General features: G+C 42.7%; 1 protein-coding gene across 7 annotated transcripts in view; it reads left to right on the forward strand.

Moving 5' to 3' along the window:
* The window catches only part of SGK2 (serum/glucocorticoid regulated kinase 2), a 37,197-nt gene that overhangs the window by 22,938 nt on the left and 2,901 nt on the right, over positions 1–11,358 (forward strand). For all 7 annotated transcript variants that reach the window (XM_035121835.2, XM_035121832.2, XM_035121830.2 and 4 more), the window contains 9 exons: positions 245–302; positions 1,070–1,153; positions 2,290–2,421; positions 3,661–3,773; positions 4,519–4,555; positions 4,873–4,959; positions 7,001–7,096; positions 8,558–8,713; positions 10,577–10,666. In XM_035121835.2, the coding sequence (XP_034977726.1) occupies positions 245–302; positions 1,070–1,153; positions 2,290–2,421; positions 3,661–3,773; positions 4,519–4,555; positions 4,873–4,959; positions 7,001–7,096; positions 8,558–8,713; positions 10,577–10,666 (853 nt within the window). The remainder of the gene's footprint in view (positions 1–244; positions 303–1,069; positions 1,154–2,289; positions 2,422–3,660; positions 3,774–4,518; positions 4,556–4,872; positions 4,960–7,000; positions 7,097–8,557; positions 8,714–10,576; positions 10,667–11,358) is intronic.

The following is an 11,358-nucleotide window of genomic DNA, read 5'->3' on the forward strand; positions in this document are numbered from 1 at the left end:
CTCAGAGTAGACCCATTGAAATTAATGAACATGACTAAGTTGGGTCCATGAATCTCCACTCTGAATAAACCTCAGCTGACTACCATCCCATTTCTTTATCTGCCAGGACAGGATGAAAGAATTGAGGAAAGATTAGAATACAGCAGTGTGTCCTTCTGATGTTCTTCATTGGTTGCAGTGGGGAGAATCTACCTGTCTGAAAAAAGAGCTTTATGTGTTTTACTCTGTTTCCTTTTTCTAACAGTGCCAAGCCAACAGATTTTGACTTCCTAAAGATAATTGGCAAAGGTAGCTTTGGAAAAGTAAGTGGACTAGTTTGGAAGAATTTTATTTATTTACTTTTATTACTGTGTCAATGACACTTGGCAACCATCATCCCATTTCTTTGTTTTCATATGCATGGCTTCTGATGCTTTTGATCTGGTGCCCTAATTCTAGCATTTGTACCCACAATGTGATTCTTCCCCTCCCCATTTGTTATTGCTATTCCTGCTCTTTAGTCTGCTGCTCCCTTTTGCCATCTTAAAGTAAGAAGCTAGAATGCAATCTGGAGAACCTAGTCCCCATCTTTATTTTCTCAACCATCTTGTTAAGTGACCACCATGGCTTAGCAGGCATTTGAACTGGAACTCCCTAAGTCTTAGCCTGACATGCTCTCTCACGGCATCTCAGTGATACCTTTAAAGGGCCCATTTTAATAATCCAAGTCGTATTAAGAAGTTTAAATGCCATTCTCTTTTCAATTTTACTTTTGTGCCTAAGGTAGGGAGCAGTTACTGTGTGCAATGGATTAATCTGTGATAAGCTGCTGCTGCTGCTCTTGATTATTGGAAATCCAAAATATGTTCAGTTATGCATCGATTCACCCCAACACCAGCACCAAATTGTCCCTAGGAATGGGGCCTGCTGCTTGGTACAATGGAGGAAGCAAAGTCTCCCTGCCCTGTACATTGTGCAGCTGCCAACTTGGCATGCCACTGTAATGTGAACATAAAACACTGACCAATTAGTTAAGGACATGAAAGATGGAAACTCCTTTTACGCCCTCGGTCTTTCAATCCCGCTTCAGGTCCTTTTGGCGAAACGCAAATCTGACGGGAGGTTCTATGCTGTGAAAGTTCTGCAGAAGAAATCTATTCTCAAGAAAAAAGAGGTATCATTTCAAAGTAATCTAGTTGCACTTTCAACAAATGAGTTTTATTACTCTCTCCCCATTCTCTGTATAACATGCCCCCCTCTGTGTGTGTGCATGAGAGATTGTATCTGTGTCTATATCTGCAGGAGCACAATTCTTAATAGCTCTTCAGTTGAATAATTTCTGGGCTTTGAAAGCTATTTTATACTTGCCATCTCCCTGGAGTCAACTACATTAGTTTGTTTGGTTTTTTTTTTTAAAAAAAGTGCTTAAAACGCATTATAACACTGTGACACTAGACGGCGCTGTGGAGTTCTGTCTTTCAGTAATGTTCTTTCCCATTAAGAGGTTTACAATGCGTTTTCCTGAACGTTTTTTGCTTGTGTCTAGATCCAGCCTCTGTCCTAACCAAAAAGCATGGTCTCCCATTGTTGAACTGCATCACATTGGTCTGAGGGCCAAACTGCACACAACGCTAAATGTGTCCCTTGTAGATGAATGAATCGTTCTTCTTTCTTTCTTTTAATCTATAAATTGCACTTGTGGGGGTCTCAGGGATGGAAAAAGAATCAATTTCAAATGGGTTTATACACAGAATTCGGCAGTCACAACCTGACTGTGCTTCATTGAGTTTCCGCTTATGTCTGAGCACCCATGCATTTCTTTTTCTTTTTAAAGCCTAATCATATGCAAAATTATACATACATTATACTTGTAATATGCATGAGAGTCAGCCCTTGTAGAATAATAAGTATTTTCATACAGTTGTATGCATTGTTGTATGTAATATACGAGAATATTTTGCATTTTTGTTGGAGCCAGTAAAATAATCCCCTCTCTTCTTGTTGAGATCAAGAGTAAAGTGGGAATTAGAAAATAAAATCTGTGTACAGAAGCTGAACATTAAGATTTTCAGAAAATCCTATCCATGGCTCCAATCAGGACCCCAGCTCTCGCTCGAGGGGAGTGAGGGGGGTGTAACAATTTCCTCCCATGCCAGAGATCCATTTAAAATTCCTCCTTCCCTTGAAGTTGCTGTTAGCCTTTGCTAAAGACATTTATGTATATCTGTGTGATTGTAGTGAATTTAATTTTAAAACAAAACTTGATCTGTGAACTTAGCCCTTCCTCCCCCCCCTTTTGGTTCTTCTTAGCAAAATCACATAATGGCAGAACGCAATGTGCTCCTGAAGAATGTGAAGCATCCTTTCCTCGTGGGGCTCCACTATTCCTTCCAGACCAAAGAGAAACTATACTTTGTACTGGACTATGTAAATGGAGGAGAGGTGAGTGAGTGTCAGTTTTTTGCATCACACAGAGCATTGGGTTCTGTCAGTGCTATCATTCTGGGCTTTACCTTCAACATGAATAGGTACAATATTAAAAGTCTTCTGAATGATTCAGCATATGTTCAGTTCTAATTATCATATTTAGATATGCTGTACCCCTGTGGTCTTCAACTTTTTCAGACTTAGGACTACTTATTTATTCATTTATTTAGACCATTTGTACACCACTCTTCAGCCAAAAAAATCTCCCAAAGCATCTTACAAACAATAAAAACAAGGCAGTCCTTGCCTGCAGGCTTACAATTTTAACAAAACATGACAGACAAGGGAAAAGGGACAGAGAGGGATGTTGGAGAATTCCAACGAAAATGGAAACAGGTGAAGAAATTGCTTGTTGCCTTTAAAGCCCTCAATGACCTACCGTAGGTCCAGTATACCTGAAGGAGCGTCTCCACCCCCATCGTTCTTCCCGGACACTGAGATCCATTACCGAGGGCCTTCTGGCAGTTCCCTCGTTGCGAGAAGCCAAGTTGCAGGGAACCAGGCAGAGGGCCTTCTCGGTGGTGGCGCCCACCCTGTGGAACGCCCTCCCATCAGATGTCAAAGAGAAAAGCAGCTGCCAGATTTTTAGAAGACATCTGAAGGCAGCCCTGTTTAGGGAGGCTTTTAATGTTTAATTGATTATTTTATTTCATTTTTCTGTTGGAAGCCGCCCAGAGTGGCTGGGGAAACCCAGCCAGATGGGCGGGGTATAAATAATAAATTGTGGTGGTGGTGGTGGTCCCTTATTCATCCCCTATCAGGAATGGAAATTAGTCTACTGAATGTGATCGATATTTATTGTTGTTCTTGCATTCTCTCTCCCCCCCCCCCATTTGCACTGCATTTCCTTTGCATTGAAATGAATGGAGTAGAACAACATAATGACAACATAATGTATGCAATTAATTACATAATTTATATAAGCTACGTGATTTCCCCAGCCCAGTGCATCCAGATGTCTTGTACTGCATCTCTGATGGGAAGAGTTGTGGTTCAAAACATCTGGAGGTCACCACGTTGCTGTGTTCCTGAAATAGCCAAGGAATAGGGCATCGGGTTGAATACTGAATATTCGGTATTCCATGAGTGTAGAATAATGAAGCTGTTTTCTGAGGAAAGTGTGTCAAATCCAGATGATCCTGTTATAAGCAACCTATTTTCTCCAGCCTCAAAGTCTCCCATCTTGGTTCATAGCTCTTCTTCCATTTACAAAGAGAGCGTTGCTTCTGTGAACCTCGAGCCCGATTCTATGCAGCTGAAGTGGCCAGTGCGGTGGGCTACCTCCATTCACTGAACATCATCTACCGGTACAGTAATTTTTGCAATAACAGCAGGTAGCTTTAGTAAGATATATTAAGATGTTTCATAGGAAGCAATTTCAATAATGATGCTGTAATACATTAAGGGTGGAGTGTTTTTGTTTCAGAAGAGTGTTGCCTTTAAAGAAGATAAAAATTTAACTCTTCTTTAAAAAAAAGAGGAGAGTTTGGAATGTCAACCTTCCCCCCCTCTAAAGAATTGAATAAACTAGATTAGTAGCCTTCAAGAGGCAATCCTTCATATCAATAACCATTCCCTGTTTGTCCTAATGTGTTTCTTTCCCACCCCAGAGCCACTTAACAGGGGGAACCTATACCCCTCCTGCTGTTGGACTAGAGCTCCCATTGTTCCTGGCAACTGGCCATGTTGGCATGGGCTGATGGGAGCTGGAGTCTTACACAGCAGTGCAATTTTCCATCACATTTTTAATCGGCTCCTTCAAGGTTAGAAAAGTGACAGGATGTCTGCACTAAAACGTGTGGCATAATGACCAAACATTGTGCCAATGAACAGATGAACTGGAAACGCTAGAAAATAAAGCAAGTGTATAAGAGAACCAATTTCATTGGTTTGTGAAAGGTAACTCTGGAGACTTTTTGGAATCTGCAAGATGTAATTCTTTTAACAGATACATCTAAGCACTTGAAGCTGGATAGGAGGATGCCCTGAGATCCCACCAGATTTTAATCACCATATTCCCACCTCCCTTGTTCTCTTTCCTCCTTTCTTTAGGGACTTGAAACCTGAAAATATCCTGTTGGATTGTCAGGTATGTATTTACTGATCCTTGCAAATCACTGTGTGATCTACTTCAGTTGTTATTTGTTGGTAGGAAAAGTTTTGTAATTAAACTAGGACAGGCATCCCCAAACTTCAGCCCTCCAGATGTTTTGGACTACAGTTCCCATCTTCCCCGACCACTGGTCCTGTTAGCTAGGGATCATGGGAGTTGTAGGCCAAAACATGTGGAGGGCCGCAGTTTGGGGATGCCTGAACTAGGACAACCAAGTCAAATAGGAATGCAAAAGTAGCAAAAGATGGAATACAACTTCCTAAGGAGTTCAATATTTATCCTTTTTATTTTAGGGCCATGTTGTACTGACTGATTTTGGACTTTGCAAAGAAGGAATGGAGCCAGAGGAAACAACATCTACTTTCTGCGGCACTCCAGAGGTATGATATGAAAACAAGTCTGTGTGTTTCAAAAGGTGATTTCATCTTTGCTTTGACTTTTCCAAGGAACTGAGCACCACCACTGAGAATGCACTGTGCCAGCTGAGTAGGCTTTTTAGTCCTGTAGGCTTACATGGAGTAGCCCCTACTGATGTTGCTGTGCCATGACGCACATTGCCATTCTCTAAATCTGGGATCACGAAAGTAGTGGTCATGGGTATTGTGGTGCTATCAGGGCCGGCCCTAAGGCAAGACTGGGTGGAGCAAGGCGCCATGGCGCTGGGCCGCCAGGGAGGTGCCACGCTGCTTCGCCCAGCGGCAGCTGCGCTCAGAAACGGGAGGGTGGGCGCCGGAGGGATAGTTCGCGGCATGGCGCCAACTATGCTTAAGATGGCCCTGGGTGCTATCAGGCACCCCTTGGTGCCTGCCAAAGCCCTCTGCCCTTCTCAAGTTGTGATTTATTTATTTTTAATTGAGGTTAGGTGTTTGTTATTTTTTTCTTTTTTAGAATAAGTGACAGTAGGATTGATGGAAAATAAAATGCAGGTAACAACCAGATACCCATGCTCTTATTTCCCTTTCACTAGAATGCCTTTGGGACCCATATGGAGATGCTTTGCCTGTTTTCTGCTTGCCCGTTTGTTTTGCCTGGTTTTTTTTGTGGTTGGCTATTTCTTGGAAGGTGTTTTGTTTGAGGGTTGCTGCCTGATTTTTTAAAAAAGATCTGTGTTTGTTTTGGAGTGTGGGTAGATGTTTTGCTTATTGTTTCACCTTTTTCCATATGTGAAATGGGTATTCTGTGGTGCCCACGACACTTACTTACTTTTCTTAATGTGCTACCTGGCCCCCAAAAGTTCATGACATCTGCTCTAAATCTAAAACAAACAACAGTCAAAGTACAGAAGACATGTGAAGGCAGTCCTGTTTAGGGAAGCTTTTAATGTTTAATAGACTGTTGTATTTTAATATTTTGTTGGAAGCCGCCCAGAGTGGCTGGGGAAACCCAGCCAGATGGGTGTGGTATAAATAATAAATTATTACTACTACTACTACTACTACTACTACTACTACTACTACTACTGAATCTGGAGCTGCCAATTGGTCCCCTTCTCTCCTCTGCCAGTTGTGTGAACTCTGTAGGGAGAGTGAACATCATGAGCTGAAGTAACTTATAATTCTGTTGGGAGGATCTGAAAGTGTCAAAACTATGAATTGAGAACTGAACTGGAGGTGTGAGGCTATGCTCCCATTTAAAACATGACGGGTAATCTGTTAACAAGCCACGGTAAAAACAAAAAAAGGGTTGTTCAACCCATCCAGTTTCAAGTTAAGTTGAATTTCCCCTATCCTTTTTCCTCCCCACCCCCTACTCCAGTGAGAATTTAGAAGCACTATAATTTTTGACAGGGGTAGGGAACTTGTGGCCCTACAAATGTTATTGGACTCCCATCAACCCCAGCCAGCATGGCCAATGGTCAGAGATGGTGGGAGTTGTATGTTTTCCTATGGAAACACAGGGCAACAGTCTGTCACATAAAGAAGCTTGAATCCTCCAGATGTTGCTGGACTACCAATCAAGGATACCTATGTGACACTAAACTACTGAGCCTCTTGGGCTTGCTGATCGGAAGGTCAGCAGTTCAAATCCCTGTGATGGGGTGAGCTCCCGTTGTTTTGTCCCAGCTCCTGCCAACCTAGCAGTTTGAAAGCACGCCAGTGCAAGTAGATAAATAGGTACCGCTGTGGTGGGGAAGGTAAATGGTGTTTCCATGTGCTCTGGCTTTCGTCACGGTGTCCCATTGCACCAGAAGCAGCTTAGTCCTGCTTGCCACCTGACCCAGAAAACTGTCTGTGGACAAACGCCAACTCCCTCGGCTTGAAAGTGAGATGAGCGCCGCAAAAGTGAGATAGTCGCCTTTGACTCGACTTAACCATCCTGGGGTCCTTTACCTTTTTCACCTTACCTATGTGGCTTCTGGAAAGTTACTGGGATACTTCATAGTGGTGTGCTCTGTTTTTAAATCTTCTTGTCCTTTCACAGTATTTGGCTCCAGAAGTGCTGAAGAAACAGCCCTATGACAGAACTGTAGACTGGTGGTGCCTTGGAGCTGTTCTCTACGAAATGTTGTTTGGTTTGGTGAGCTTTCAAAAACCGACGTTGCTTTTGCAGGCAATAGTTCAAGTGCTGAAAGTGGTTTGAAAGAGAATCCTAAGGTGTGGACAAGCCAATTTAGACCACAAAACAGTGGGACAAACGGCTTTTACAGGTGTTTGGAGCAATAGAAAAAGCTGCCATCATGTTTAACCAGATGCAAAAAGCAGATGAGTTCATACCCATTAACAATGATCCCTCTTTCAAGCCACTTTCAGCTGTCTGGAAAGAATCCCACCCACCCCCCGCACCCGGCCTCTTTAATAATGCTATAATCCAGAGGCATTCAATGAAGCTGAATGTTGGGGAGACACAGGAAGCACAGAAACAACAAACTTTGGATATGGAATTGGCTACCACAAGGTGTGGCGATGGTCACCAACTTGGACAGCTTGAAAAGGGACTTAGACAAATTCACAGGCGATATGTCTTCTGATGGCTACTGGTTATGGTGGCTACATTGCCTCCAGTATCAGATGCAATATGTTGTTGTTGTTTAGTAGTGTCCGACTCTTCGTGACCCCATAGATGCAATATGCCTGCCTCTAAATACCAGTTGCTGGGAATCACATGTGAGAGAGGGCTATTGCCATCATGTCATCCTTGCAAGCTTCCCTTAGGCACTTGTGGGAGCAGAACACCAGGCTGTAATCCAGCAGAAGTTTGTCATATATTGACATGAGCCTGGCTCCTCTTTACTCCTCTGTGCCAGTGGAATTAGCTCAGTACAAGCATAGCCCAGGCATAGCTGTATTCTGGGTACAAAAGTTGACCATTCAGCAGCTGCTGACACTGCCCTGTATCTGACTGTTTATTTGTGATTTGTCGCAACCTGTTGCAAACAGTGTCACAAATTGGTGCACCATATATTAAGAAGAAGAAGAAGAGTTTGGATTTGATATCCCGCTTTATCACTACCCGAAGGAGTCTCAAAGCGGCTAACAATCTCCTTTTCCCTCCTCCCCCACAACAAACTCCCTGTGAGGTGGGTGGGGCTGAGAGACTTCAAAGAAGTGTGACTAGCCCAAGGTCACCCAGCAGCTGCATGTGGAGGAGCAGAGACGCGAACCCGGTTACCCAGATTACGAGTCTACCGCTCTTAACCAGTACACCACACTTGCTCCATAAGTATCTGTTGGCTACCTTTTGCTTGAGTGTTGATTAGACTGAGGTTGTGTTAATAAAACAGAGCAAGCTGTGGGCTGCATGTTTAGTCACTGCTAAGCAACTGGTGATTTATCTGAAACATTCCACAGTAGTATATGAAGCAAAATTTCAAGAAACCCTGTCCCCTCCGTTTCCTAGCTCTCCTGTTGAATCGTAGAAAAAACAACTAGTATGGATTTGATGTCTCTGCAATATTGGCATGTTTGTAAATAGCAATGCATGCTTATGCAACTTGACTTTTCTCTTCTCCTTCTCCCCTCCCACTTCTCTCCTTATCAGCCTCCATTTTACAGCCGGGATGTGTCTCAGATGTATGATAATATTCTGCACAAGCCACTTCAGATTCAAGGAACCAAGACCATAGCAGCTTGCGATATCCTGCAGGGACTTCTCCATAAAGATCAGAAGAAGAGGCTGGGAGCCAAGACAGACTTTGTATGTTTAGAGAGCCAGCCACCATTACTCATTCCTTGTTTTCACTAAGAACTCCATCCTTCCCCGAGAGAGCAATATTTCAACACCTGTGCAGCCTCCCATTTTCTGTGTCAGTTATTGGCTGATCTGCACTGTCCCCTGTCATCTTTGCTGCTCTCTTGACAGGTTGTCTCCACCTCCTTCACTTTTGTCCTTCTGCCTTGCATTGATTGCAAAACCCCTAAGATGTGACCATGTCATTTCTACGTTTTAGGGGACTAGAGACTCTGCTGCTGCTGCTGCTGTGTAATCAATGTTTCATATTAGCAGCTAGCAGTGGGTGAATCTGTCAGTCTTGTTTCTCTCAGTTTCTCATTTTCCATCATTAAGTTCAGTCTTCCACAGCAGTTTGCAATTCATTTTTTTTTTAAAAAAAAAGTCATCATGAAAATTAATTGGCATTTTAGCATGAATTTCTCCTAACAGATTTGTATGAAATTTCTCCTCATATTTTTGCAAACCAAAATGCATTTTTTGTACCTTGTTTTCTTTGATATATGTATTTTTATGCACGCTTTGCCCTAGCATATGCATATTTTGCACACATTCTTTGGCTGGAGAACTGCACTGCAAAATTTGTAGAAGTGCAAATTCTTTGGGTGCGTTGGAAAAGATGAATTAAATAGGTTCAGCTTTAAATGTGAACCATAGCTGCCAAGTTATCCCTTTTTAAAAGGGATTTTCCCTTATGCTGAATAGGCTTCCTCGCGAGAAAAGGGAAAACTTGGCAGCTATGATGTGAACTGAACTGAAATTCTTTTCCCATTCCTTTTCCCATTCCTATTAGCAGCAGTGAAAATAACTCCAAGGGTTCCTCCAGACTGGTATTTTTTAAAAATGTGGATGTATCCTGCAACATGCCATGGGCACAATAACGGTACATTAGTGGTGGATGCATACAGACTTGCTCACATATCATTCTGCTATATTAGTTGTTTTGCAGTGTTCCTCCAATGTTACCCTATTATTGCTGTCTGGAAGGGCACTATTGCACTTTGGTGCAACAAAAGTGGGATACCACAAAATGTGGTATAAAGATTTCAGCAGGTACTGTATTTCCGAGATATGCACTGATTGAAAAGGAAGCAATGAGTGGTATTCAACTAAGTTTTACTTACAACAGACCCACTGAAATGAGTGAACATGGCTAAGTTATGCCCGTTAATTTCAATGGGTCTACTCTGAGTAAAAACTTAGCTGAATACCACCCAGTATGTACACGCCAAAGCTTTTGAAAGCAGGACCACGTATAACTGCCCTGATACCATCATGAGCACAAATCATAATACCATAAAAAGGATGTCTGGAAAAACCCAAGGATGAGTAGCAGTAGTATGGGGATAAGATCAGAGTAGGCAACACATTCAGTACAGAGGGCTACTGCTAACTTTCATAGTTAGCAGTATTTAATTGGTTGCTAGTGATCACTTTCATTGCATACTATGATACTTCAAAATGTGTCGACATTTTCATATCCATTTCTTGGCATAGTTGCTTTGCCCACCATGCAGCTTGCTTTTGTATGTCGGTGCTGCTGCTTTCTCTTGATTAATGTACTGTTTTTGGAAATTATATGCATGCAAATACATATTGCCCACTGTGTTTACAGAAAGCTGTGTTCACCTGCGCTCTGCAGGAGGGAAGTGCTTAAGAGATCTCAGATGAGCTGAGAGGTGGCCCATGATGGTGCTGTTTTTTTGAGGTGGGGGATGCATGGAAATTTAAACGTACAGGTTTTTGTGAGTAGATGCAAGTGAATGTGCCCGGCGTTTAAGTTCTAAGAATTTATGGCTTACTCTGGAGTGACATTCATTTTCTTCACAGCTTGAGATAAAGAACCACGTGTTCTTCAGTCCAATAAACTGGGACGACTTGTACAGTAAGAGGATCACACCTCCATTTGACCCTAAAGTGGTAAGTGGAAAGTTTTCTACTTCGTAATGATGAATAGAGACTGGGCATTGTTTATTTTAAACTGTTTTATCCCACTTTTCAGGAGAAAAGTCTTCTAGAGCAGCTTACAGATAGCAGGGGGCAAGACAGTCCCCGCCATCAAGCCTGCAGTCTAAAAAGACACAAGAGGAAAATGGATGGGGCAGGAAGGTAGCAAGTTCAGGCACTGCTTATTATTGTAATAACCAGCTGGAATGGAACAATTTGGATAGGATGAGCCAAGAGTTGCTAGTATTTTCAGTGGAGCCAATGGAGAGCACTTGTAGTCCTATCTTTCCCTTTCCTAGAGCCTGATGGAATTCCGCAGTTGGGGGAGGATCTTGATGGAACATTAAGAAATGCTTAAGGAGATCACCTGCTCCATCTTTAGGATTTCTGGGGCAGAACCTCCCCCTCGCCCCAAGATCATACAATCCAAGGCCCAAGATCATACAATCCAACTTGTGGTCCTTCAGATGTTGCTGGACTATAAATCCCACCAGCTTTGTCCATTGGCCATGCTCATTGGGGCCAGGGGGAGCTGGCATGCAACAACATCTGGAATGCCACAGGTTCCTCATGCCTAATGTAACTGGTCAGGGAGCTTCCTGACTTCATAGGATTGCAGAGTTGGAGGGGATTCTGATGGTCATCTAGTCCAACCACTTGTGATG

This window comes from Zootoca vivipara, chromosome 7 (genome assembly GCF_963506605.1).
Source record: "Zootoca vivipara chromosome 7, rZooViv1.1, whole genome shotgun sequence".
NCBI classification, from domain to species: Eukaryota; Metazoa; Chordata; class Lepidosauria; order Squamata; family Lacertidae; genus Zootoca; species Zootoca vivipara.